The sequence below is a fragment of the Penicillium riverlandense genome, assembly GCF_028828495.1.
Source record: "Penicillium riverlandense strain IBT 135883 chromosome Unknown utg000001l_segment0_segment0, whole genome shotgun sequence".
Classification (NCBI taxonomy): Eukaryota; Fungi; Ascomycota; class Eurotiomycetes; order Eurotiales; family Aspergillaceae; genus Penicillium; species Penicillium riverlandense.
In genome coordinates this window covers 1,925,263-1,952,198 of record NW_026643194.1, presented here as the reverse complement: position 1 = coordinate 1,952,198, position 26,936 = coordinate 1,925,263, and the positions used below count along the sequence as shown (strand labels likewise).

General features: G+C 53.5%; 11 protein-coding genes across 11 annotated transcripts; 4 read left to right on the top strand and 7 right to left on the bottom strand.

Annotated features, from left to right (window-relative positions):
- Positions 1–114: 114 nt before the first annotated feature.
- N7474_000799 (uncharacterized protein) lies at positions 115–683 on the bottom strand (the record flags this gene model as incomplete). Its single annotated transcript, XM_057192214.1, has 2 exons — positions 115–585; positions 639–683. 2 exons carry the CDS (start codon positions 681–683, stop codon positions 115–117), a joined length of 516 nt encoding a protein of 171 aa, XP_057057167.1.
- A 1,308-nt stretch (positions 684–1,991) lies between these two features.
- Positions 1,992–3,761, bottom strand: ptcG (type 2C protein phosphatase PTC1; the record flags this gene model as incomplete). Its single annotated transcript, XM_057192213.1, has 3 exons — positions 1,992–2,435; positions 2,491–3,562; positions 3,643–3,761. The coding sequence occupies 3 exons, from the start codon at positions 3,759–3,761 to the stop codon at positions 1,992–1,994; spliced, it is 1,635 nt and encodes a 544-aa protein (XP_057057166.1).
- Positions 3,762–6,545: 2,784 nt separating this feature from the next.
- N7474_000797 (glycoside hydrolase family 2 protein) lies at positions 6,546–8,861 on the bottom strand (the record flags this gene model as incomplete). The annotated part of the gene is made up of 1 exon (XM_057192212.1): positions 6,546–8,861. One exon carries the CDS (start codon positions 8,859–8,861, stop codon positions 6,546–6,548), a length of 2,316 nt encoding a protein of 771 aa, XP_057057165.1.
- Positions 8,862–9,582: 721 nt separating this feature from the next.
- Positions 9,583–11,706, bottom strand: N7474_000796 (mRNA decapping enhancer EDC3; the record flags this gene model as incomplete). The annotated part of the gene is made up of 3 exons (XM_057192211.1): positions 9,583–9,830; positions 9,880–11,538; positions 11,592–11,706. 3 exons carry the CDS (start codon positions 11,704–11,706, stop codon positions 9,583–9,585), a joined length of 2,022 nt encoding a protein of 673 aa, XP_057057164.1.
- A 305-nt stretch (positions 11,707–12,011) lies between these two features.
- Positions 12,012–14,435, bottom strand: N7474_000795 (DEAD/DEAH box helicase; the record flags this gene model as incomplete). The annotated part of the gene is made up of 3 exons (XM_057192210.1): positions 12,012–12,804; positions 12,857–13,275; positions 13,326–14,435. The coding sequence occupies 3 exons, from the start codon at positions 14,433–14,435 to the stop codon at positions 12,012–12,014; spliced, it is 2,322 nt and encodes a 773-aa protein (XP_057057163.1).
- Positions 14,436–14,876: 441 nt separating this feature from the next.
- Positions 14,877–15,200, top strand: N7474_000794 (uncharacterized protein; the record flags this gene model as incomplete). The annotated part of the gene is made up of 2 exons (XM_057192209.1): positions 14,877–14,997; positions 15,106–15,200. 2 exons carry the CDS (start codon positions 14,877–14,879, stop codon positions 15,198–15,200), a joined length of 216 nt encoding a protein of 71 aa, XP_057057162.1.
- Positions 15,201–15,260: 60 nt separating this feature from the next.
- On the top strand, positions 15,261–17,847 carry N7474_000793 (uncharacterized protein; the record flags this gene model as incomplete). Its single annotated transcript, XM_057192208.1, has 4 exons — positions 15,261–15,510; positions 15,568–16,208; positions 16,256–16,532; positions 16,586–17,847. 4 exons carry the CDS (start codon positions 15,261–15,263, stop codon positions 17,845–17,847), a joined length of 2,430 nt encoding a protein of 809 aa, XP_057057161.1.
- Positions 17,848–18,428: 581 nt separating this feature from the next.
- On the bottom strand, positions 18,429–21,353 carry N7474_000792 (mitofusin; the record flags this gene model as incomplete). Its single annotated transcript, XM_057192207.1, has 2 exons — positions 18,429–20,871; positions 21,028–21,353. The coding sequence occupies 2 exons, from the start codon at positions 21,351–21,353 to the stop codon at positions 18,429–18,431; spliced, it is 2,769 nt and encodes a 922-aa protein (XP_057057160.1).
- Positions 21,354–21,580: 227 nt separating this feature from the next.
- N7474_000791 (ESCRT-III subunit protein DID4) lies at positions 21,581–22,493 on the top strand (the record flags this gene model as incomplete). Its single annotated transcript, XM_057192206.1, has 5 exons — positions 21,581–21,586; positions 21,640–21,854; positions 21,918–21,978; positions 22,042–22,302; positions 22,359–22,493. The coding sequence occupies 5 exons, from the start codon at positions 21,581–21,583 to the stop codon at positions 22,491–22,493; spliced, it is 678 nt and encodes a 225-aa protein (XP_057057159.1).
- Positions 22,494–22,851: 358 nt separating this feature from the next.
- On the bottom strand, positions 22,852–24,392 carry N7474_000790 (Protein kinase domain-containing protein; the record flags this gene model as incomplete). The annotated part of the gene is made up of 3 exons (XM_057192205.1): positions 22,852–23,403; positions 23,456–23,973; positions 24,032–24,392. 3 exons carry the CDS (start codon positions 24,390–24,392, stop codon positions 22,852–22,854), a joined length of 1,431 nt encoding a protein of 476 aa, XP_057057158.1.
- An 822-nt stretch (positions 24,393–25,214) lies between these two features.
- Positions 25,215–26,654, top strand: N7474_000789 (uncharacterized protein; the record flags this gene model as incomplete). The annotated part of the gene is made up of 1 exon (XM_057192204.1): positions 25,215–26,654. One exon carries the CDS (start codon positions 25,215–25,217, stop codon positions 26,652–26,654), a length of 1,440 nt encoding a protein of 479 aa, XP_057057157.1.
- Positions 26,655–26,936: the final 282 nt, after the last annotated feature.

The following is a 26,936-nucleotide window of genomic DNA, read 5'->3' as shown; positions in this document are numbered from 1 at the left end:
CATAAATTGTATTTTTAGACATACTCCCTCAACGCCAATTCAGAAAGCAAACCATGAACCAATGAGAGAAACAAGGTAACAAGGATCCTGCCTCATCCCATATTACGCTCGATATCAATCTTCCTCCTTAATATCCGTTAATTGCCGCTGAAGCCCCCGGCGCCAGGCCCAACAAGACATCATCCTCCTACTCGGCGCTTCAACAAGAACCACCCGCTCCGCAGCCCTAATCAACTTTCCCCGTTCGTCCAGAGAATACGTGATTAAGCCCACGATTTTCTTATCCCGATCCGTGATGATCAGATGTGGACCCGTATCCTGCTCGGAGGCACCACCAACCCCATTCTGAGCGCTGTAATCGAAGCCGAAGTAGATGTCAGGATAAGCCCATAGCACTGGTGCGTCCTGCCCAGGACTGGCTTCGAATCCCGGCAGCGGTTTCAATGTGGCTGTTTCTTCTTTGAAGATGCCTTCGCGGTCGTAGTAGGGGAATGGCCGTGGGTCCGGGTTGTAATCTCCTGCGCTGTAATCGGAGGAGGTGGTGTCTTTGAGCTTAAAATGAGTCTTTCGAGGGAGCGAAAATATCTAGAATGGAATTTATCAGTTTGTTTCTAATCACAAATCGGAATTGTACTAACATGTCGTGGCACTTCTTCCACCTGCTTGCTGAACCCGCAGCCCATTGTAACTGCGCTTGAGGAGGTAAATGCCAAACGCTTGATTAAGAATTTCTGTTGGGATCTCATAAAACTGAAAAGATGTCTGAAGTATACAATTGTGCTGTATATCTCCCTCTTTTTGTACTCCGCCACCGGACAATGCTACGAACTGTAAGCGCTTTAATCAAACTCTCTACTCAGGTACCGCCTAATAAATTCACAGGGATCACATTCAAAACGGATCTAAATTGGCTATTATTGTCTGCTTCGAACCCCTCCTGGGGCCGAGGCGGCTAAGTTAGACGCGGACGGATTTAATTCTGTCTTTGCTTCTGTGTTTGCAATTGTTTCTTTTTTTAAATAGGATCGGGTGTTTCATATGAGCTCCCTGTAACAAGGGCAGCGCTTCGACGGGAGATTGTCTGTTATAAGGCGCTTGGAGTGAGATTAATTGATCTAAATAGGGCACGGCGCTTAGTATCCCTAGAGCCATACATTAGCCATCTTCGCTAAGCTGAAATAATATTCAACATTATACAAGAAGTAATACTGAGTCAAGATGTCACCGCCAAACCGCCAGTTCAACAAGAAAAACATGAGACAGGTCTACTACGGCCGCTTCTCCAGCTCCAAATTTCTCGGATATCCTTCGGCGTTACCTCGAACCGCCCGCCATACAAAGACCTGTCTCTAGGGATACTTCTTGGTGGTTTGTTTACGGGTTGTGTGTTTCTTGTAGCGTTTGCTTTGGCAATTCTACAATCCACAGGAGGTGATTATATGATAGGTACTGCGCTGTCGTTAAGAAGGGCATAGAAAGAAAAAAAGCCCATCGGAGTGGGATAATTCAGTACAGATAGCCTTACATACACAATAGGCCGCGAAGAGAAGAAGTGAATAAAACCAAAGAAAACAGGGGGTGCGGAAAGGGGAGAAGGCAAAAGCATCTGACATTCATAAGGTAGTCCGAATGGGAGGGACTGGAAGAAAAGATAGTGATATGGTTGGCAACAAGATAAATAAAAAGGGCATTTTGTGAGACAACCAGGTCCATATGCCGACTCGAGAATGGTGCCAGCTGACAAAAAAAGCAAAAAGACGCCGACGTGCGATGGAATTCTGGAGGGTGGACAATAGTAGCACGATAACAGAAAATTCAGAACCGGATCGGCTGGACTGGACTTTTCTTTTCTCTCGGAAGCATCGAATGATAGGGAAACGAAGAAAACAACAATGGGTGGACAATGTATTCTATCGGCCTGCTCGGCTGCTTCTTTGCGATGGAAGAAAAAGGAGGCCAGTCGGGCACGGCGTGGCTCATGGTACATTCATTCAATGTGTCTCTTTAGGCACACTGTTAGGGCTCAGGATATCCACAGAAGGTAGATCTGTAGCTATTTCGGGCCCGGGTTCTTCGTTGGCGTTGGCGTTAGCCATGCGCTGGAGAATATCCTCGTTGGTCTTCTCCGCCCACTCTGCGTCGTCGGTCAGCCCTGCGCTTTCCATGCTCTTGCGGGCACCCTCCAAGATCTTGTCGGCCTCGCTCACGCCGTGGGGGACATTCGTTGATGGATCCCCGTCCACTCCGATGGGGTCGGCAGTGTTATTGACAACATCCTTCAGGCGGTTCGTGTCAAGGCGAATAACCATGCAAGACAGATTGTCGGTACTAAACCGTGCGAGCGCGTGATCGACAAGAACCTTGGAAGCATGTTGAGCATCGGGAATATTTCGAACTAAATCCACGGCTTCTTGGTCACTGCATACATCCCATAGCTGTGTTCCCAGAAGTTAGTCTGTGTTAAATTGTCCTTACTGGGAAAGCACTTACTCCATCGCAAGCCAAAATTATAAACTCATCAGCGTCGGGTTGGATCACGGTTTCCGTAGTATAAGGGTGGCCGGTGACGAGCTCCTTGAGATACGCATCGCCCAGGGCGCGAGTGACTGCTAGCACCCCGTTAACACGGTTGTTGAGGATCAGCCCGCCAGCGTTGGCGATCCTTTTCCCTTCGTTCTCATCGCTACCCTTGTGGTCGTAAGACAAGCGAAGCGCTTTCCCATTGCGACACAAGATGATGCGAGCATCGCCCACGTTGGCTGTATACAGGACGCGCTGCCGGGCAGCCTTCTCCTGAAGTTTCGGTATTACAGTCGAGGCACCCGATTGTGCTTCTTGCGTCGGGGTCTCAGCGTCCAAGTTTTCATCGCCTTTTGTAGCTGCGGCAGTCGCCGGGGCGAGAGCGGAGGACCCAGTGGCCGACTGTGAGCTGGGAACCCGGTCCTCCCAGCGCAGCAGTGCAATGACCGCAGTACATCCACTGTTCTTCACCGGCAGCTTTTCCAACTGCTGGTCCACACTGGTGAAAGTCTGATCGAGCAGTTCCGGCACGGGCGTGTTGGGACTCTTCCGCATAATCTCCTCCAGAATCAAGTGTAGTTTCTTGCCACACCACTCCGCAGCAAAGGTACCGGCATGCCCGTCAAATATAGCAAAGTACCCATTGTCCGTCTCCACGACGTTGGATGATTCATCGGATGCTTGCGACCCTTCCGCAGCCCCAGGGGGGTCGGTGCCATTGATGTCGGGCGGTGCGGTCGGGGACGGAGTCCCGAGAAAGTTGTAGAGGTATGAATGCGTATCTTCCATTGTCCGACGACATTTTCGATTTTTGTCTTCCGTGACACCGACGTGGAACGATGATCTGGGGGTGGGCAGTGACTCTCCGGCCGAGTTATTGAACGACCCTTGAGGGACACTCAGGGCCGGGTCCATCTTCCCCAGCTTGTGTAGCGGGCTCTGCGTGACCTGCTGGGCCGGGTTTTGGGATTCGCGTGGCCCGTTCAGGCTCAGGGAGTTTTTGGCGCTGCTAAAGAAGCTGGCCGCTTTGGTGACGGTACTACTCCGGCGCTTCTTCTCACCGGCGGGACCCTGGTCTTCACTGGCTCGACGATTGAAGAAACCCGAACCGGGGGAGAAAACTTCTTTTCGCGAATTGGGCTGGTCTCGTCCTTTTCGAGGACCGGGGAGCCAGTTCCAATGCTGGTATCCGGGAGTGTCTCAAGCTTGTCTTTGGGTGGGCTCGAGGAGCCACTGAACATTCTGTTCAGCAACCCACCCTGCGACGAGAAGCTACGGCGCTTATTTCCTGCCAGCTTGATTGTCGGGCTCCCTGGACGAGAATGTCAGACCGGAAGGCGGCGGTGGATAGGAGGAGCGGGGGGTTCGGGGATGGTGAAAGTGAGGTGAGATGACGATTGACGTAAATCCGGTGGATGGGAGGATGGAGAGACGCGGAAGCACAGGGATTCAGCTGCGAGCGTGCGAGAAATGTTAGCAGGGGGCAAATTGCCAAGAAGGGCTGATTCGGAGCCGTTGGGGAAGGTGAGTGAAGGAATACAAAGCAGCTGGTACTCGAGCGGAACAAACGTGGGACGGGGAGTGGAACAAGGTAGAGAGAGGTAGGCAGGGTCGCCGGCACTCCAGCTATCAGACACAGTATAACTATAGCTCTTCGACGAGCAATCCACAGACGATGGAGAATGCAAATGGAAATTGAAGTCGCAAACACACAGTGCCCAACCATCGCGGCCCCCGTGGCATAGCCAGTCTGGGCGCGGACGCCCCACTTCTAAGCAGAGAGGGAGAGGGAGGGTTCAACAGCTATAGGACTTACAATGAATGTGAGAGTGTCGCGGGGAGAGGAAGGAGTGTTGAGGGGAGCAAGAATGGGAAACGGACAAGAAGCAGAGAGAGAGAAAGTTGAAGGGGGCCCCGTTCGACGATGATGCGATCCGGATGAGGAAGCCTGACTGACGATGATGATGATGATGACTACTGCATCTTTCTTGTACCCTAATTAACGAACTCCGAACCCGCATTCATAGAAGACCACCCCTACGCCCGGTGGTCCATGAACTGACCTCAAATATACAAAATCCCCAGGATAGCTAACTATTACCATGAACTAAAATTCCCAAATCCCCCCGTGCCTTTCATCTTTTTGCGCACGGGCTCGGGCTCGGGCTCATCATCAACGAACTCCACGATCTCATCTTCTTCTTGCCCGGCCCGGTCGGCCAGCGCGGCTTTTAAATACTTGCCCACACCCGGAGAGCTGTCATCCGACGTCGCGCCGGCACCCCGAACTCGCTTGCCGGTCCAAGTGACACGGTCATCGTCCACTTGACGCGTAGCCTCATCCTCTTCTTCCGCCTGGCCGGCAGCCCCCTGGGCCTCTTCGGCACGCTTCTGCTGCAGGAAATCTTCGAATGGGTCCACGAAGACAGTGACGTCCTTAATAAAGATATCCGGTGTTGGCCGATTCGTAGCCGACTCCACGGGCTGCGTTTCGAGCTTGTTCAGGGTGGTGGACGACGGGGTTGGGTCGTCAATGATACGGCCGAAGATGGTATGCTTGCGATCGAGATGCGGCAGGGCTCGATAAGCGATGAAGCTGGTGGCGAGGTTAGCGGGGATGAGAGAAAATACCGGAGAAAGTGGAACACAACTCACAATTGACTGCTATTCGTGTTTTTGCCCTTGTTCGCCATGCTGAGCGTACCCCGGGAGTCGTGCTTCAACGGGCCCTCGAACTCATCGGCGAAGTACTTGCCCCAAACGCTCTCCCCACCGCGTCCGCTACCGGTCGGATCGCCACCCTGGATCATAAATCCCTTGATGTTGCGGTGAAAGGCGACGTCCTTGTAGTAGCCCTTCTTGGCGAGCTGGAGGAAGTTCCACACGGCCTTGGGCGCGTATTCGGGGTACAGCTCCAGGTTCAAGTGGCCGAACGTGGTCACGATTCGCGCATAACCTTTACCCTTGATCCGACCCCGTTTCAGCATGTACTCTTCTTCCGATAGCAACGCCAGCTCGCCCGAAGTGTGGGGGGTCAGTCCCGTGCTTGTGAAAGAAGCGGCAGCTTTGCCGGTCGTGAATCGTGCAGCGTTGTAAGGCGTCGGCTTCCCTTGTTGGATTGTTCCCGTCTTCGAAGGCGCAGTCGCAGGGCCGCCGGTTTTGGAGACTGCTTTGAAACCTGCTGCCGCAGAGCCAGCCTGTTGCGCTCGTTCCGCGCGAGCCTTAGCCACCGCCTCCTTCGCTTTCAGGATCTTCGCCGAGCTACCGAGCGCATTCTTGTTCACACTTCCCGACGCCTGCTGTCCCTCCAGAATCTCGGTATCGCCCTCCTTCAAGTAATTGAATGAGCTGAGGTTGCGCGACTCGATATTCTGCGGATCTTGCAGGGTGATGATATCCTTCCGAGTAAACTCCTCATCCGTAACCAGGTCGCGCCACAGTTTCCCCTTGATGTTCAGCCTCTCCACTGTATCCCAGGCAAATACATTGCCCGTATTGCGCAGTGCGACGATGTGTGTGTTATCCGTGAGCACCTTGAACGTGACCGGGTCGACGTAGTCGCCTTCCTCATTCTTCGCGATGGTCAACTTGATCAGATCGGAGCTCTTCAGCGGCGCGCCATCGACGGGATTGGTGCCGTGTTTCTTAATCCAGGGCAGGATGTTGGTAAGGTCGAAGATGATGCCGGTGGGTGTGCAGACTGGGTGCGAGAAGGGCTGGAGGGAAAGCGAACAGAAGTTGAAGGGCAGGCGCTTGAATGCGCCCGGGGCACCACCCTTTCTGGCCTTCCCAACACCGGCGCCTGCGCTGGCGGAGAAAGCATCCTCGGAGGCCCACTCGGAGTGTGTGATGTAGAGCTTGTCCGTTCCTTTGCCCATGTTGTGAAGCTCAGGTTCGGTGACTTTTTTGCGCGGCGGATTGTATGACGGTGCGCTAGCCTGTTTCGGACTAGCGCATTTACTATATCTTACAAAGGCTGAAGTTAGGGCTTAACATGGTCTGTATTCTACTCCATGTCAAAAGCACTAAACAGCTTGGATCTGAACGGTGTCACTGCCCAGCGTCGCATGAGATACTTCAAGCACAATAGTCCCAGTCTGGCCCGCAACGGTTCGAATCACCGCTCCCCCAACACCTCCATTGTCGCTCAAGGGAAAGACATCATTGGCGAATTTACTACCTACCCACTCGCCTGGGCCCCGAATGGAGATGGTCGCATTGCCGCTGGCGTAGGGCCGCGGGTTCCCGTACTTGTCCACAGCACGGAAGGATATGAGAGTACTGTCGATGCCATCAGCCTCCAATTTGGGGTCATTCAGAGTGATCTGGATATGATCCCCCACGGTGCTTCCGGAGAAAGTACGCGAGGCCACTTTCTTCCCGGACACGTATCCTTCGAGGCGAAGCTCCGGCAAAGTAGCAGTGGTATTGAGTTTGGTCGTGTCCAGGTAGAATGGGGGGTGGGCTGTGTGAGAGAAGTTGGCGGTGTCGGGACTGAGCGTCGCATAATGCCCTCCGTTGATATACGCTTCCAGGGTGTCGCAGTTCGACCAAATTGTAGCATTGTCCCCCAGCGTGGTTACCGGTGAGAAGGAGCCAAAATCCCAATAAAATGCCGGTTCAATCAAAGCGCCATTGGCCGGATCGCCCTGGGTGAGATAGAATGCAGCGCCAGGTTTGTACACGCGGAAAGTATCGATCACGCCAGGCCACTTGACATTTTCATAGATGTTCCCATTCAGTGACTGGTAATCAATGGCACACCAGCCCAGAAGACCACTGTAACTATTATTGCTAGCCGCAATGTCGTGTACCTGGGCGTGCAGCTTGGCCTGGTCTTGCACAACCTCCTGCTGGTCAATCCATCGGAAATATTTGGGACCATCCAGGGCACCAACGGATTCCGTGATCAGATAAGGAACGGTGGTGAGTGGCGGCAACAGGATCGCGTTTCCATCCTTGCTATGGTAGTCGTCGTAGGCGAAAACGTCCCCTACCCAGTTGACCAGGCTTTGACTTGTTTCACTCCCTGAAGTCTGCCGGCTGTCATCTAGAGCGTGCGCAACGTTCTTGGTCTGGGTGTAGAGGTCGGGTTCACGGGGAGACTCGTTGACCTGGGTCCCCCACAGGATGATGGACGGACGGCTGCGATCCCGGATGACCATGTCGTGGACATCTGAGACGACATGCTGCTGCCATGAAGCATTTCCAATGAACTGCCAGCCCGGCACTTCCTGCCACACCATAATCCCCAGTTGGTCACACATGTCCAAGAAGTGAGGAGACTGTGGGTAATGGGAGCAGCGGACCATGTTGCAGTTGAGTTCTTTCAGAATCTCAGCATCGCGCTTTTGGAGGCGTTCTGAAGCGGACATTCCGATATACGGGAACAGCTGGTGGCGGTCCAGCCCAAAAATCTGGAATCGGTCGCCATTGAGGAAGAAGCCGTCCGTGGTGAAGTTGGCTTCCCGGAAACCGATATTGCGGATAAATGTGTGAACCACATGGTCATCGACGGTCAAGCTGGTGACCACCTGGTATAGACTTGGGGAGCTAGGGGACCACAGCTTGACGTTGGGTGCAGAGATATTGAGCGTAAATGTGGAGTTTCCGGGCTGGGAAATCTTCCATTCTTCCGTAGTATGAGAGAGCACATCACCCGCATCTTGGAGTTGTGAGTTGATCTTGATCTGTCCCGGAGCTTTGGCGGAGTCAATGGTGGCTTCGACCACGACGTGTCGCGAGTTGCTGAGGACATTCACAGGTTTGGCAAAGACATCAGAGATGAAGGAAGACGGCACTGTGCGCAGAGAAACATCTCGGTTGATACCACCGGGCTCCAGGTAGTCGATACTGTCAGGACCAGCCGGAGAGCCTTCGGGGTTCACATAGGACCATCTCGCGTCGACAATGACAGCAATAATGTTACCAGTCTCCTTGACGTAGTCGGTGATTTCATAGCTGAAGGGCAAGTAGCCTCCCTCGTGCGTTGCCAGCTTCTGGCCATTGATCACGGCGGTGGTGACGGTGAGAACACTATCGAAATCAATGAACGTCCGACCAGAATCACCACTGGGAAGGTCGAAATGACGGCGGTAGATCCAGACTTTGTTCCAAGTATTGTTGTCCCACTGCTCCCAGCCAAGAGGCGTCACTATGTGAGGGATGGTAACCTGTTGGAAGCCACTGTCGTCGAATCCAGGAGCCTCGCTGCCGGTGGTGTACTCACCCCCAAACAGCCAGTTCTGATTGATCAGTGTGACACCCTCTGGGCCTGTGGTACTTGCTCCGGAAACCACTGCCTGCAGCAACAGTGTAGAGACCAGTAAAGCCCTAAGCATGTTTGTCAATGTTCAGCGCCTTCTTCTAGGCTCTCTGTACTGAAAAGCAATTAATCGCAATCAGAATCCTCTTCTTTATGTTGCAAGTCCCCGCATTTATGGTTACATTTCTACACCAATGTCGCTGGAGGCTTCGAATGGCGCGATTAAGCACGTTTCTGTGTATTGAACTACTGAATCTTAATCATTTCGTTCTCGGCGCCATTTCAGTTAACTATCCAACCAGGGGATTTTACAGGGAAATGACCCTTTCACCCGATCTACCTAAACTTGGATGTAAATTTTCCGATTCTTAGTCTGCCCTAAAACCCTGAGACTAGTTGGCTCCTTGAGGTCCCATGCGGGGTAGAGTAGCAACTTTGTACAAGGGCGATACGCGAGCTCCGCGAGGAAAAAGATCCCCCTCGTTGCGATGTGCATAGCCCGTGGGGAGTAGTGACTACTATAATGGAGGAAATTGTTGTGGATGGCTGGGCAATGGCTTCAAGAAGTAAATCGTGTTAATATTGAATATTTTGATACTGAGATATCAGGTATGCCTTTCGAGAAGGCGCCATTCAAGTAAAGATGAAAGAGATTGAAGCGAAAAGAAACAGTTAATATGATACATGTACAAGGGCTGTCTGCCATGTGCGCCCCGAAATCCTTTCTTTTTTTGTCCGCGCTGAGAAACCTTCCATGCACAACCCTAAGGGGAGAACGCCAGCAAACAATCCGCGATCTAGATGGCCGAGGGCTGGAACCGCAGAGGCACCACCCACCGATTTCCGAAATCAATGCCATGTCGACGCCGGGTACCGTACTTGCGCCATACGATCTGCGGAATCCCAATGTCGGCGACGGCGAGGCTCCAAGATAGTTCCTCTCCGGAGAGAGAGGCACTGAGGATCCCTGTCTTCGGAGCACCTAAGCATACAACCGACGTTGCATTCACGCACAGTGGGCTGCCTTCGACCATGGTCACCTCGCCTGTTCATGTTAGTAAAAGTAAGGATATTTCTGAGAAGGTAAAGCCTACCAGTAGTAGCCGACAGGCCAGATGGGACGTCGACAGAAAGAATGCTGGCACTATCCAGATTCATCCACGAGATCATCTCAAACGCTACGGCTTGGTCATCATTCCGCAAATCATCGAAAGCGATGTGCATGCCAAACAGCGCATCGATGACCAAGTCAGGGTCTACTTCCGAGGTGGACAAGCGCCCTGACAGTTCCTCCCATTTCATAACGCGGCCGCCAATCTTGCGGAAAATGTCGAGCTGCTTACGGCAACTTTCCAGCAGTTCGGTTTCATGTTCCAGACCGAGCATGCACAAGGTGACGCGATGGCCTCGGTTTCGAAGGTGGCGGGCAGCGGAGACCGCGCGTGCGCCGGTACGGTGATTGCCAGTGAGAATCAGCATAGTAGGAGCAGCGGCGTCGTTGGAAAGAAGAGCAACGGCGGCTTCTGCAATGCCTCGCCCCGCGTTCTCAGTGATGAGATCTTCGGTCAAACCAAACTCTGCCACCGAAATCTGCTCGACCTCGAGTGTTTGCAGAGGGCTCACCGTCGGGCAACTGCGGTTGGTAGTAGTCAGGCGGAGAGAGGCTCCGGAGACACCAGGGCCAACCATGGGAGAGGCTGACGCTCTGCCGGGCCGAGGGCTCGTGGTTCGGGAGGTGTTCAATGTCTGGCTGCGCGAAAGGGTGTTGATTTGTGGCGGGATAAAAGACGGCTGTCCCAGTACACCGCTGCCTTTGCGAGTAGGTTGGATCCGCAAAGCCGCTCGGGAGCGCTCTCGTCCCGATCTGGTCTCGCCACTGAGTCTGGCATCGCTGATTTGCTCGATATCGTCGTCGCTCTCACTGTTCTGCGGGCTGTCGAGAACATTCTCCGTCCAGTGCAAGTTCTTTCCCCCATTCGTCCCAGGCTTGGCTTTCCGGTTGAAGCTGACCAAACGCGCCTCGTCTGCCGTGGTGTCATCATTTCGAATCTCCGCGAACACTCGGTGTTTGTCAAATTTGGACAAGTTGCTTTGGAAATCAAATTCACCCAGCTCCTGGATGTCCGTTGCATCCTCCGTAGCCCAGCCACTGGCATCCTCTGCATAGGGCTGACGATGCTTCTTCCTGCGAAGTTTCGCAGCGGGTGTCGAGGGTGAGGCCTCGTTGGGAGGGGCTGCAGGTTCTACGAATGCGGTTTGACGCCAGCCTTTGCTCTTCGGATTGGTGCTTGCAGCAGCTCCATGTTTGTTCAGAGCCTCTCCATTACCCCGCCTGTTGCGTCTCGGTGTCTGTTTGGCATTCTGGGTATTTTGAAGCTCGTTCGCCGGGAGTGTCCCCGACGATTCTGTTGCTCTGCTCTCCACATTCAATCCAAGGTGACTGAATGGCTCCGTCAATGCAGCTGAGACATTTGCAGGAGTGCGCTGGGTGCCAGCTTCAACAGGGCTCTGCGCAGGCGGTTGGTTGGGCTGGGAAGGGGGTTTCGAGAAACTCAGAATCGCAGGGTCGACGAATTGTTGTTGAGGGCGATGTTGCGGTGGTGGTGGAGCTGCTGCTGGCGTGTGAGTTGCCCCTTGCGGTACATGCTGACGCTGCGGGGGAGCTGAAGTGGTGGTTTGCAGGGAGAGATCGGCGATATTGGCGGCATCAATCGAATACTGGGGGATACGTTGGCCATTCCACATAAGAGTCACTGTAGGAGATCAATTAGAAAAATTGTCTGAGGCAGAGACCTGGCTGTCTTACCATTTTGCAGCAACAAACTCTGCCCGATCACATTGGCGACTTGACCTTGGAGCTTCCCCCCAGAGGGTGCTCTCAAAGTCACGAGCACGTTGTAGCCAATGAACTCGGAGGCCATGGTGAGTATACAACTGGGGAAGAGAAGTCCCTCTCACACAATCATCTGGTCGGGTAGAGATCTCGTGGGTGCAAGGAAGGCGAAGGAGTGTCTCAGACGAAGTCGCACGGGAAGGACGCAAGACAGCTTTCCCTCACGTGCGGGCTCCGTTCTCTTATCGATAAGCCGCAACTACAAGGGTCCATGAAGAAAATAGGCGCTCATCGGTCCGATATTATAATACATACATACAGGAGTGACACAAGAGTCGATAAATTCCCGCAACGCCGGTTTCATGCTGTGCTTGCTTGCTTGTTGCCAGCTTATCAGAACTCATCGAGACTGTTATACTCATCCTCAGCGTCACCGCGAGAAGTCTTGGGTTTGACGACCTCGGTGATCGACACCAGGTTATTGTAGAAATCCACCACTCGGGGATGTACCATCACCTTGCGCGGCTCGAATCGGGTTACTTGCAGCCCGGCCTGGGAAGTGGCCCGACTCAGTGCAACGTAAGCCTGTCCTTTCTCAAAGACGCGGCCCAGGTCGACTTTGACTCGCTGGAGGGTCTGTCCCTGCGCCTTGTGGATGGACAGTGCCCAGGCCAGAATCAGCGGGACCTGCTGACGTTGGGCCTGGACTTCACCATTGGGGAGCTCGATCTTCCAGCTTTCCGGCTGGCAGAGTAGGTGCCTCTCCGTCCCATCGGGTTGAATAAAACACACCAACGGCCATTTTCGGGCTTCGCGGACCCCTTCCTTGTGCATCATAGCTTTGAACTTTTCCCGGGATTTGTCGGTATTGCTGTCGTCGCCGTCCTCGGCCCCAAAGCTGCCTTCATTTTTGCAGTGCCAGTCAAAATATTCCTCGTTCATGAAGCCCATCACTCGTCCAATGGAACCGTTCACAAGGTTGTCCTCCATATTTTTGATCAACATGACTTGGGCACCCTTTTTGAGTTCGATGGACTTAGGGGCCATGCAATTCGACAGCAGTTTGTCACGGTATTGCTGGTCTTGGATGGTGCCGGTATCCACAGCCTCAAATTTCCACACATCGCCGGACAGTCTTGTCATTCGGGCCGTATTGGCGTGCTCAACCTCAGCCCGCGTGGGGAACCTATCGAATGTTAGTTTTGCTAGACAATATGTGCCGAAATTTTAGCACCTACAGTTCCGTTGCTTCGAGCGCATCATGAAAATCAAGCGGCCGAGAAAGCTGCTTGAACGCCTCAATTGTGCGGGGACTGATTTTGCCCAGTCTCATTTCGTTCAACATCTCGGCGAATTCGGGGTCTCGTTGACGGAAAACATGAGTCAGAAGAATGGTGTGTTGGATACACGTATTCCATGTAGCAGCTGCAAACGCGAACTTGGCCTCGCGGTTGCTTCCATCTGGCACGGGAGGCAACTGGAAAAAATCGCCGGTGACGACAAGTTGGATTCCGCCAAACGGACGGCCATTGTTTCGAAGGCGCCGGGCAACATCTTCCAGTTTATCGAACAGATCTCCATCTACCATGGACACTTCATCGATAACCAGAACCTTGGTGCGTAACCAACGATTCCGTGCTTTCTGGTTCCTTTTAATCTGTGGGTAGTCAGTATCGATGCATTTCCAGGCCATTTGGGTGAACTGACTTTTTTAACCAGTTCAGGCACAGCCTCTTTGCCCAGCCCAATCCCAGCAAAGCTGTGAAGGGTAACGCCCTCGATGTTACAGGCTGCGAGGCCTGTTGAGGCTGTCACGGCCACACGATCGGGCTCTCTCTTGTACTTGACGCGCAGCTTTTGTATGATTTCCCTCATCAAGACCGACTTTCCGGTTCCTGCCGAACCTGTAAAGAAGATACTCTTCCCACCCTCGACAACGGCCTCGCGAACAGCCCGCTGTTCATCGCTGAGGAAGACAGTGGCTATCTTGGAAGGGCCTTCCGCTTTGGGCTTTCCACTGGGCTTTTGTACCTTCTTGGACTCCCGTCGCAATTCCTTTTGCTCTTCCTTGATGGCGCTCGCGGACTTGTTCCAGAAATCGGTAGGCTTCGAACGTTTCGGAGTCACCAGGTTCATCTTTTTGCCCGAGTTTGCTTGGTGTGGCTCTTCCTGTACTTCCTTCAGCCATGGCAGCGTGCGAGGTTTAGGAGGCGGCTGGAGGTGAGAAGGGGGTGAGGATGACCATGGGATTTGTATGCTACTCGACGGCGCAGCCCCCTCATGGGAAGAAGGCAAGTCCGGATATTTAACATCCAATGCTTGCTTGTCGCTAGTAGTCCGTTTCGTGCGCTCTGTCTTCGGGACTTTCGAGGAAATACTGTCGAGGGCGGGATAAGCGACGGGATCCGGCTCCGGGAGGTTCGATGCGACTGCACTTGACGTGATGAGTGGCTGGGGTTCATCAACGTCGAGATCGAGGTCATCGTCGAAGTCATTTTCGTCGAAATAGACTGCGCTGTGGAGAGAGCCCAGCGCGGATTCCCCGCCCATCGTCATCTCGATTTTTCGCTTGACACCGGCCGACTGCATTGGGGACTTGGAAGGGACGACTGTGTTTGCCCGTAGCAAGTTCGACTGGAGAGGCTTGGAAGACGCTCCCGGATGATCTTTCACTGCCTTTTTAAACATCGTGGGCTCCTCGGCGACGGCGACACCTCGGGATGTGAAACACACGAAGGTGCCTGACGGGGTTTTCGAGCAATTCGAGACAATTCGAATTGGTTTTATGTCCCGCAGTCTAGAGCGCGCAACATGCATATAAAAAAAGGACAGACACAAACAGAGACGCGAAACAAGTTGGGCGTGATGCAGAGGGATAGATGAGCCTGGCCCAACGCGCGTGGGGGGAGACGCGACTATCGCACGTGACAGATAAGTACGGTGGCCGACGAAAGAGAGTTGGACTGGTAAGTATGGGAGGGTCTATTTTTATTTTGGTTTTCATTGATGAAGAGAGTGGTGTCCATTTCATGACACGAAATGGCAAGGTGTTGATTATTAAGTGTAAATAAATCAGAATGGCAATCAACAGTTGGGAGAAGTATAACTCGAGCATCATCACTGCAACAATATATATTGGCCGGCAAGGTGTACCACATCATGAAAACAGGGATCATAAATAATGTTTCCTCATGTGAGAAATTGCTCATTATTCCAATAAATCACCGACTTGTATATCTATCCTATCGTTCTTCGGCCATGGTTGGCCTCAAGGGCACCAACCACGTGACCGCGCGACTCTTTGGGACGCGCGGGATGGAACAACCGGGAACAACCACCAGCTCGCAGTCCAACTCGCCCAGCGTGCTCTCCGACAGCAGTTCTTGGCTCTGTCGACCATGAAGCATGGCCGGGATGGCTGTTTCAGGTGAGTCAACGTCCAGGTCTTCTGGGGAATCGGGGTTAAATTGCTAACGGGCCGGTATAGACAAGGAGCGCCCGCTTGCGGGGGTGGTCCTGTGCTGCACGTCAATCCCAGTCGAGCAAAGAGTAGTGATTCCAATTGACATCCCAGAGGCTTAAGACATCTGCTGATGCGCATTTCCCATCCTGCAGGACGCGATTGTCAACATCGCAAGTCAAATGGGCGCGACGCACTCATCCCACCTGACTCCGCACGTTACCCACTTGTTGGTCGGCGACCCGGACACGGAAAAGTACAAGTATGTTGCGCGTCATCGAAACGACGTGGCCGTGGTGAAGCCGGAATGGATCGAAGCAGTTCGGCAGCCGTGGATGCAGGGCGAGGACACGGACATTCGGGCCCTACAGGAGCAGCACAAATACCCCGTGTTTGGCGGTCTCACTATTTGCATAACTGGATTTGAGGACAGTGAGTTGGTACATGATCACGGACCTTGATACGGCGTGGCTGACAGATGCATTGCAGAGGGGTTCAGGAAATACATGGAGCAGACGGCCATCGAGAACGGCGCGGAATTCAGGACGGATTTGACCAAGAGCGTCACGCATCTCGTTGCACGCAACGGAGAGGGCGAGAAATACAAGTACGCGACGCAATGGAATGTCACGGTAGTGACGTTGAAGTGGTTCACCGACTGTCTCGAGCGCGGCATGATCCTTGACGCGAATCCCTATCATCCAATGGTACCGCTAGAGAAGCAGGGCGCGGGTGCATGGGAACGACCCTTAGTGGTAGCCAAAGGACAATCTGGGGGTGAGAGAACTGCTACCGTGGAACTTTCATCCAATCCTCGACCTCGAAAGCTACGCCGTACAGCAAGTACGAAATTGGTCGGTCAAAATGAAGGTATCTGGGGTGATATTGTTGGCACTGGCTTTGCAACCCACCAGGCAAAAGGAGTCCAAAATGGTCAACAACAAGGACGTGACCCAACAAGCTCTCGATCTGTACCTGTTATCCAAGCAGCAACATCATTTGCTAGCGAGTCTGCATTCTCCGGAGCCATAGAGGCTCCTCAACTACCACCCGAAACCAAAACTGCAACCAGCGCCGAGGGATTTCTACAAGGTTCATATTTCTTAATCAGCGGCTTCTCTTCCAAGCAGGTTTGTGACCAGAACCTCATTCCGACAGCTGCAGCTAACCTTCCTAGACGGGTGTCTTGCGCCATCATCTTCAATTCAACGGCGCTCAGCTGGTAGATTCACTCAGCGAGTTCTCTCGTCCTACAATTCCGAAAACAGGTCGAGGGCTATACATCATGGTTCCTTACAAGACCCCCAGATCCGAGATACCCTCAACCGATGACATGGCATTCGAGTGCGAGATCGTAACAGATATGTGGCTGGAAAGGTGTCTTGATGCAAGAACGCTGGTCCCTCCAGAATCACATGTGGCAAGCACTCCGTTTCCCAAATTCCCCATACCAGGTGACTTCCCCTTCCGTTATACGATATGAGTGACTTGGATCTAACGGCAGTAGGTTTCTCGGGAATGCGGATATGCTCCACCGGGTTTGCTCGCATCGATCTTCTACACTTATCCAAACTGGTTGATCTGATGGGCGCCTCGTACGATGAATTCTTGACGCCAAAAGCATCTGTTCTCATATGCAATGACCCCCAGTCAGCAAGCCACGAGAAGCTACGGCACACTAGCGAATGGGGAGTACCTGCAGTATCTGCAGACTGGCTTTGGATATCCATCCAAATAGGCCAGAAGAAACCCTTTGAACCATATATTGTTCGGCGCCCATTATCCCGGAGTGGTAGCGGAGCGGAGAAGCCACACTCCAAGCCAAACTCTGTCAATGTGGACCAAAAACAGCAACAGAAGGTCAATGCTCAAGCAGAAAGGGCGTCCAATTCCAGCTCAGATTCTGCACAGAAGGGGAGAGCTGACAAGCGCGTGGCATCAAGAAAACGCGACACGAATCTGGGTGACGGGTTCTCAAGGGAGGATCAACCCAAGCCCGACAACCCACCCAAGCCATCTGTCCCGGCATCTCGCTCTCCTTCGCCTGGTAATGCCCCCAGCAAAGATGACACCGCTACCAAGCCGTCCGAGTCCGACCAGGCAGCATCTGCCGCTGCACCCTCCGCCCTCGACATCGCGATGAGTGGACTCCTCCAACAAGCACGAGCCGCTAAATCTCGCGCTCAAACCGAGACCACCGCCAGCGAAACCAACGAAGATGGCAGCTATCCCCCACGGCGAAAGCGCAAACCCCTTCTCGGCCGCGCCCCATCCCACTCCTCAACCCGAGTACTCGAAGCGCCCGGAGGCGCAGGAGGCCGACCAGTCTCCCGCGCGAGCTCAATCGACACCCTAAATGATGACGGCGTGGGCAGCGCCCTAGAAAGCAATCCCACGCGCGACAACTCCATGTCGCGCACAAACAGCCGCGCGAATGAGCAGAGCCTCTCATCGATGTTCAGCGGCGGGAAACTGGAGACTTTCCTGGCCGACCAGTTCCCCTCACACCTCGAGGCCGAAGACGAAGAGAACCACGAGCCTCCGCCCATGACGCAGCTGGACTATGAGGATCCGGATGCTGCGGCCATGCGGGCTGAGTTTCTCAGTCGAGCGGGCAAGTTGCCCGGGAAGAAGAATGGTGCGGCGGCTGCTCCTGATCCCGGTGTGTTGGTTGGTCAGGTTAGGGAATTGGAGGATATCGGGTGGGGTTCTAAACGGAGGACGAGGAAGACGGCTGCAAAGGCTGATGATGAGGATGGGTTGTTCTAGCGGCGCTCTCTTCTCTACACTTGGCCGCGTTTTTGATCGCATCTTTCCTGTATTATTTTCTCTTGGAGGCATGGATGCATGGGCATGTGTGCATTGCGAATGGCGTCTCTTTAACCAATTTATGGCTTTGTCCTAGATGTCAAGAGTGTAAGAGAGTCCAAGCTTCGGATCTAGAGATTGTAGATGAAGAGAACAATTGCATTCATATTTAGGTGGGAATCTTAGGTGGAAACTGTGGGTGGGTTCCGATGCACGCCAATACACGCCATGAAGAACAAGAAAAAAGAAAGCCGGTGTCTTTTGGAGGAGATTTGACAAAGGCACCATTCTAGAAGAACACCGAAGACAGGATGGGGATATCGAGGGGCTAAAAAGGAATAGAGAGGGGGGAATTTGTACAAGCAACAGGATACCTGGCGAGAGGAGAGACAAAGTCTGCCAAGTTCTCCCACTGAAGAAAGAAACCTCTCGCTAGGGTTCCCGTCATCCGGGGAGACAGCAAGGAAAGTGTAGGAAAGGCGCAAAAAATTGCTGATCCACAGAGAGGAATCGCAGGGAAATAGTACAAGAGCAGCGGCAACTTAGCCAAGGGTGGCAGCCATTCCACCAGGCAGTGGGGCGTCGAGATCGAGATCATCCACAGACTGGCGAGTCTGGCTGCTCTCACGGAGCAAGTTGGAGAAGTACTTGGCGGCGACGGTGCTCTCCTGCTGGATCTTCGTGACTTCCTGCTTGCGGCGTCCGAGGTCTTCAATCTCCTGAGCCATGTTCGTCTGCAGGTTTCCGGCCGGCATGCGGAGGATGCGGCGGACTTCGGACGAGATCCTGTTGGCGTTGGAATGCACATAATCCATGTCGGCAAGTTTGGCGGCGATCTTCCGCGACAGCCGAGGAGGGAGAGTAGTCGGGATGGAAGAGACAACGTAAGCGGTAGTCAGGAGGGCTGCGACGATGATGCTAGGGAGGAAGAGCCGGCGCATGTTGTTGGTGCCCAGGAACTTGGCGGCATTGAAAGCGCTATCCACCCAGCCGAAACCACCAAACGCCCTGCCACCGAGAACAGTGACCGCAGTCATGGCCACGCCTGTGCCTGCCATCTTCTCCTGGCGTTCCCAGAGGCTGGCAATGTCGAAGAAGTCCCAGAGCTCCACTTCCGTGTACACCTGGCGGGCAAGTGTGTGGCGACGACCACGGCGGAACATTAGGTCCGCACGGAAGTTGAGAGCAGAGAACCGATCCTCGCCAACATGCAAGAGACCGATGTTTTGAATGAATCCTACGCCCTGGGTCGTCTTCTCGCGGGCATAATCCTCGCAACCCGAGACTGCCGAGGATATCTGGTTCAGCATTGCCAGCTTCAAGTCCTCTGCATACTGGAATGCCGAAAAAAGACCGGGATACTCGACACCAAGGTCTGCTTCTGACACCCGTGCGATCGTGTTTGTCAAAGTAGAGCGCGTATGGTTGTACACATCCTCACAAGAGTCGTCGATGGCCTTATTGACACCCTCCGCCACCTCGTTCTTCTTCTTCTTGCCATTCTCGAATGCCGGCTCGATCTCGACCAGCTCATCTGTCACTCGCTTGAGCTCCGACTCTGCAACTGCCTGGTTCACTGTGGCAAGCGAGTTCAGGTCGGCGAGGAGGTTGAGCAGGTAAGTCCTGGCAGGCGCAAGCTTGGAACGGGACCGCTTTTCGAGAACAAAGCGGCGCAGGGCTCCCTCGAGGTTCTCAAAGTCCTGGATTTTCTCCTTCTCTTTGCCCTTTCCTTTATCCTTGCTGGGGTCGATTTTGTCATCGTGGGAATCATCATCGTCGTGAGGGTCACCGTCACCTCCACCGCCGCCACTACCACCAGAACCGGATCCTGAGACCGCAATAGGGGGCGCAACAGGAATGGCGTTGCTCGAAACAAAATGGACCAGCTCCGCGGCCTCCTTGTGCGTGCGAGGACTGAGCTTTTGAATCTGATCCAGAATCATGCGCTCACACCGTTGCTGGTCCCGAATTTGATCAAATCCATTCACCACCATGAACATGTAGGCTTTCTCATGAGCGGCGTTCAGGATGAACTCCTTTGCCGACAGCGTAAAGTGGTTTGCGGCAGAAACCACAAAGACCACCACGTCAATTTCCTCTTGCCGAGCAAAGACAGCTGTCGTCTTCAAGGAGTCTGAGTTCAAACCAGGCGCGTCAATCAAGGCGATGTCAACCACGCCGTTGTTGAGGAGGGACTCGTCGATGGACCGCACATCCTTGACGTAGACCTTGCATTGCATGTATTTGGAGTTGTCCACCACGATGTTCTCGAGTTCGTTCAGCGCATAGACATCATAAGTCTGTTCGTTGTTGCGGTCGTATTTCGCATCCTTGTGCACAGCATGCACCTCCTCAACTCCAGCGTTCTCTCGAGCATCAAGCACCTCACAGAAGATGCTGGTACAAGGCTGTTGATCTTCCGGTAACACCTTTCGACGCAGGAGAGCGTTGCAGAAGGTCGACTTGCCCGCATTGAGATCCCCCGTAATCAAAACTTTGCTTGATGTGTCCTCGATACGGGCTCGGAGTAAGTGCAGGTGTCTCATGCTCTGGCAGATCTTTCCATCCAACAACGAGGCAACAGAGGCCTTCTCGAGCGAGTGGACCAGCTCTGCCTGAGACAGCGCCCCCAACTTCAAATCCAGTTTCAAAATTGAGAATTCCTGGGCGATCTGCGGCGTCATCAATCGCGGTTCGGCAGGCGTGCGGCGTTCAGGGGCGGCGCTTGATTCTCCCAAGTCATCGCCTCCCGTTGTGGTTGCAGCGCGCTTCAGCGTTCCCGGGCGTTCGGGGGTGGTGGGTCGGCTCCCACTGTCACCCATGTACGAGTGGCTTTCATGGAACGGCGGGCGTTCGGAGGGGGAAGGAGGAGTGTTCTGGACGGCAGGATAGTGGGCGGGCCATTGGGCGTTCATGTCACGAAGCCCATCCAGCGTCTCGATCGTTCGGGTGATTGCGCGAGCAAGCTTCGTCCGATTTGAGTTGCTGCAGAATAGGGTAAGCCTTCGTTGGGATGCGGAGAGCACGTGTTGGAACATACTAAAGAAGCTGATGAACGTGGCTCGCGACAACTTGTCTCTCATGCTCGGCTGTACGGAAAACCCAAGGTCAGCTCCATCCACCATGCTCGCGTCTCATCACTCACAAGCTGGATTCCATTCTCCGGGACGCGTCGGTGTGTGCGCTGGCGTCGGGCGATCCTCCAGCAGGCCCGCACGCCAGTCCTCACCATCGCCATCCATCGCATCGGCAGTACTGCCGATACTGCCTCCGTATCCTGAATCCTGGTTCAGAGATGTCATGAGGGCCGTAGCGCTCTGTGACGTCGATCCGTTGCCAACGGTCATGTAAGTCGGCGGGGGCCGGGGGTAGAACGGCGTCCTCTCAGGCAGCTCTTCGTCACCAGGGAACCTGGACGAGCCGGCGCCCGACGAGGAGCCCTCAGCGGGATAGTACTCCTGACTCATGGCGAGACGACGATGCAGGGAGGGCGAGAGGTTGACATGGAGAGAGAAGAAGAGAGTCTGTGTTGCTGCCGGTGGAATTCCATGGATTCGCCCGTTAGTTATTAAACCCAAAGGGGCTTAGCGCTCATGTGACTGGACAATACCATTACGCGCATTCTTACAGGCCCGCTTATCTGCCTGATGTCACTGCGCTTTTCCAACTTGACGCTGTTTACTTCAGTCCGACCATGAATGTGAGTGGCCCCTGGCGAATGAGGAGATATCTCTAACATGATCCACTCTCCAGGTCATCGAATGGGCGTTCGGAAAGCGCATGACGCCCGCGGAGCGTCTGCGCAAACATCAGCGTGCCCTAGACAGAACGCAGCGCGAACTGGACCGCGAACGGACGAAGCTGGAGAACCAGGAGAAGAAATTGGTGCAGGATATTAAGAAGAGTGCCAAGAATGGCCAGATGGAAGCTTGCAAGATCCAGGCGAAGGACCTCGTGCGGACACGAAGGTGCGCGCGGTGTTGGAGATTCCCTTGTGGGGGACGAACCGGACTGACTTTTTGATGCTATAGATATATCCAGAAATTCTACCAGATGCGCACACAACTACAGGCTATTTCTCTCCGGATCCAGGTACGATTTTCCTTTTTTTCAGTGTCGGGTTGACCAGTTACGCTGACCGATGTCTGTCTACAGACTGTGCGGAGTAATGAACAGATGATGCAATCCATGAAGGGCGCAACGCACCTCCTGGGCAGTATGAACCGACAGATGAATCTCCCTGCACTGCAGCGGATCGCGATGGAGTTTGAGCGCGAGAACGAGGTCATGGACGAACGGCAAGAGATGATGGACGACGCAATCGACGAGGCGACGGGGATGGAGGGCGAGGAGGAGGAAGGAGAAGATGTCATGCGGGAGGTGCTGGACTCGCTTGGCGTCGAGCTCGGCGGCCAGGTATGTCTCTCTCATTCCCCTTGGGCGTGGCTTTTGTGTGTACTGACGGACAATAGCTGGGTGAAACACCTACCGACATACAAACGGCAACCAAAGAACGGACTCCTGTTGCGCAGGCAGTCGGCGGCGGTGGAGGTCCTGCCACTGATGATGACGACCTCCAGGCCAGGTTTGATGGTCTTAGACGATGAGCGTTCCCGCTAGGCGGTTATTCCATCGTGGATTGGCGTGGCGCCGTTTCTGATTCCAATATTCAATTTACGATTTTAGCGTGAGGCAGTTCATCGCTTTCTACTGTCGCCTACAATATCAATATATGTTTTCCTCAGTTTTTAAAATCAAAGCTTGTCTATCAATCTGGCAATTTAGGTAGACGTACACCACAAACAAACAGGCAGCAGAGTAAGCAACAGGATGGGAAACAAGAAAGACAGTCTATATATCTGGTACAGGCACAGACCAATAGGAAACAGGAAACAGGCAACAAGATAGGAACTGGAAACAACGGTCTATGTATGAGAGATTACAGGCTAACAAGCCAGACACAGCTCAGGCCGCAATGGTAAAGGAACGCGCGAACTCCTCGGAATAAGGCCTCGTGAGCGGACCGTCCACGGATTTCCACATTTCAAACCAAGGCTGGCGCAAAAGCCTCTTGATCCCAGGACGGTCCTCAGGCTTCCTGCTGAGCATGAGCTGCAGGACCTCCTTGCACTCACCGGACAAGTGATCGGCGACTTCCACGGGCTCGGTCATCATTCTGGCTCGTCGGGCATCCACTCCGGGGTTGGAACCACCGTTGTAATTCAGCAGGTGCAGGTCACCTTGCTCCGGAGTTAAGTCCCAAGGCCAGTACCCGTGTAGAATGCCAAAAACAGACACAGCAAACTTCCAGAGGCATACGTTGCGGATGTCGTGACGAAGACGAACATTGAACTCCGAAAGGTAGTGCAGATCGTACTGGTAACTGCCTAAGGTCAGCTCTTCAGCCAGCTCGGGTCTCATCTGATACTCATGGCAAGCCATGAAGTGAAAGGACCTACGCTGGAAGTCTTTGTGCTCGAGCCCAAAGTCGACGATCCCGAAATCGATGAGTTGGACCTGTAAGCAGTTAGCATTTGCGAGATCCTCACAGAAAGGACGGGGGGCTTACATTCAGGTTTTGATCCACGACGTAGTTGTTGATCGAGATGTCGCCATGGTACAGGTTCATATCCGCCATGTAGGCGATGGCCTCCAGCAGCTGGCAAGCGACTTTGCAAGCCTGCATTTCGTTGAGAAGGGGCTCCTTTTCCTGAGTGATCAAGAACCTACCTGTGAAGCCTGGAAAGCACCGGTTGTACGTGTTGCTTTTCAAAGGCTTCCGGTCCGGCGAATAGTCCACGCAGGGGGACATGACGATCGTCTGGTAGCAGCCGTCAAGGTAGACAGAGTCAAGCATCGGGAATCTGTCACAGCCGGTCAATAACAGCAGAATCAGAGCCTCGGACGGAATGTACCGGTCAGCGCCGCCTTCTCGCAGCAGGGAAAATGGGCACTCGTGCAAGTCAGACTCCCCCGCCTGGAGAATGGTGCTGGCCCTTTCCACCTTGAGAGCGTAGTGGCGGAGCTGCTCTTCAGGTATTTTCTTGTTGGAATGCATCTCGCGGGCGAGGAATACGGTGGCAAATGCTGGAAAGGGTAGTTAGCAACTTGACTTGGACAAAAGAGAAGGGTAGAGGGGACTTACTTCCGGCGCCGATGAAGCCGTAGATCTGCGCTCTTTCCCTGAGGTCTGAACAGATTTTATAGCGCCGGAAATCCATGTCGTCTTCCCTGTTGTATATCTCCCGTACACTCAGTCTGGACGTCTCTTGGGCCTCTCGAGAGTCGAATCGGGTGTGGGTTTGCGGGTGAAGGTGTCCACACTTCGAGATTGGCTCATTGTTTCTCGCAGCCAGAGCATCGGCCATGCGAGTGCTGAATTTTTGATGGAGATCAGGGTACTGTCTCGACAAGTCGCTGTTCGGGTCCACCAGCTGGGGGGCGCAGAAAGCGAAAGTGCGTTCCCAAACTTCGGGGATCCCGCCAGGTACCCTGAGAGAGTTCATGGCGGACGATGATGACGAGTTTGGTACTCTCTGAGTAGGAACATCATGGGCTCTTTATGCCCGAGGGCTGTCGACTTGATGGCGGATGGCGCGAGACATGTTCTTTGATCTCGACGCAGAACCAGACGCGGTTTGACAGAGAGTGCGTCAAGCCCGATAAAAACATTCTCTTGTCCTTGCAAGCGTTCTTTGTCTCTTGCGACAACTTGTCATTTCGGCACTTTTCCCCTGCTCTTTGTAGATTGTCTCTGGCCCAAACAGGATAAAAGGAAGGGCCCTTGTCACCTTGGTTTCAGGCTAGCCCTAATTGACGCTCGATGTCATTTTTAAAGGCGAACCCCGGGGAACCTGCAGCTTTCGCAGCTGATGGACAAGGATCAGAATCCTCGTGATCCAACCATATGATGAACCAATTAGAGACTGGGGTTAGCTGAATGGAAATTTCTGGTTCATGAGGCTCCGTGGGAGCCTCAACACCCGGGCGACATGTGGGGCACTGGTAGGCACTGCGTCAACCATGTGATAGATACGAGGTTGTACGTATATACATGTCTAGCTATATATATATTTTTAATTTCTAATTATTTGCTCAGAGGCTTTGGAATTTGCTATGGCCCCCGTTATTTACCTGGGTGACGGGGTGTCCCACAATCCCCTCGATCTATAAGAGGAGCACTGCAGTGCAGACGTTTTTGTGTTGCCCCTTGCTCGAGATGTCTTTCCTTAACTTTTTTTATTTTGAATCTTTGATTCATCCAATCTGTAACATCTGATACCTTGCACACCTGAGATCACGCATTGCCTCTTACCACTCTCACCACCATGACTGCCTTGACTTTCAACGAAGCTTCCTCTACAGCACCTGACGAAAGTGTATTTCCTCAACACAATGCCTCCAGTGTCCCAGGACAGCTTGAGAATAATAATTCAGGCGGGAACATTCAGCTCCCCACCCAGGAGAGAACCCCAACAGCAACCAGCCTGAGTCGCAGTGAGACCGTGCCCCCCGAGCCGACCCCCCTCCTCTCTCACTACGAAGGATACACTCTGTTCAAGGCCGATCCCGCCCCCGGACAGAAGACATCCTGGAGCCTAGTGGAGCGAACCGAAATGCACCTCAGCCAAAGGGAGCTCTTCAAAATAGTCCAGAAAGGCGCGAATAAGGTCTCTGCCGCACAACAGTACCAGAATCTGTCCAGTCTCAGGCGAGCCCATGTGAATCAGCTGATCTCTGAGAAAAGAAAATGCGATCCACAGGTCGAATGGAGCTGCGTCTATGCCAAAGAGCGCAGTAGACCCTCAAAGGCTCGCAATGCTACCCGGAGCAGCGACTACGAAACTGTGTCCATGGACATTATTCTCATGAAGAGACCTGCAAGGACCCAGTCGTACCCGAGGACCGCCATGGGGGATTTGGTGGACCTCGCTGCACCTTTGGACCCCTACACAAGTACAGGAAAAGGCGATGTGGTGCAAGGACCGCAGCCTCGACCAACACAGGTCACCGCACCTTTTACACAACTGGATCTTGAGCAAGACCCTGGTACAAGGACTTTGCATGGCAACGATAAACCTGGACCTCATCATTCCGCAAAGGAGCATGGTGAGCACTATAGTATCTCTGGTTTAGAGTTAGTTGTTCACACAGGCTCAGGACATACATCACTGAGAGGCGCGGATCACATAGTTCAAGCAGTGTCGACCGGGTCATCTGTGTCTAGCAGTGACGAAGACGACGAGTCCGTGTTCTTTGATCGGGCGGGAGATAGTTCTGCGACAGAAGATTCAGAAACATGGGATGGGGAGCGCCCAGAGCCCCGACGGGACGACGTTTACAACCGACAGAGGTCGTGCAGCCCCAACCGGTGCGAATCGGGGTATGGTCCTTTGTACCGCAGGCTGGCAAAGCACCGGGGCCGGGAAACAAGTCACGACAAGAACCACCCTCCACGCAGCCGAGTAGACATGGCTTCTGCCAAGAGAGTAAGTCCTCTCCGACGAGTCGAACGAGAGGATAACCCATATCGTGAAAAGCGGATCCGGTTGGCACGAGGAGTTGAGAATGACGTGCGCAGCCGGATGCTAGACCACCGGGAGGCTCGAATTGAGAGCTGGGAGAAGTTTGTGGATTTCCAGGCCAGAATGATCCAGAAGACAATTGATGAGTCGCGGGAGTTGGAGCATCGCAAGTCCTTTCGGGAGGCCCCGGTGGTGTGCAACTGTCCCTGCCGGCGCGCAAACAATAATGAGTCTGCCGAGTGATTCATTAATGTTTCTTTTCAGACTCGGTCATTAGTAGCAGTAGCTCATTTATATAGTTCCATATCTCATCTCTTACGGCGAAACCGCAGGCCATGTCTAGGCATAAGGAAGAGTATAGTGGAGTGGGTCCAAATGACTAGCAGCGAATTCCCTGGGTACTCCCAACTAACCATAGGCACCCGGTTATGTCATAGAGAACATTCTGCCTGAATCCGCAGGCGACAAGATCGACCGTGCCCCTCCATCGCCGAATTTCTTTCCTCTCGACACTTTACTTTCTTC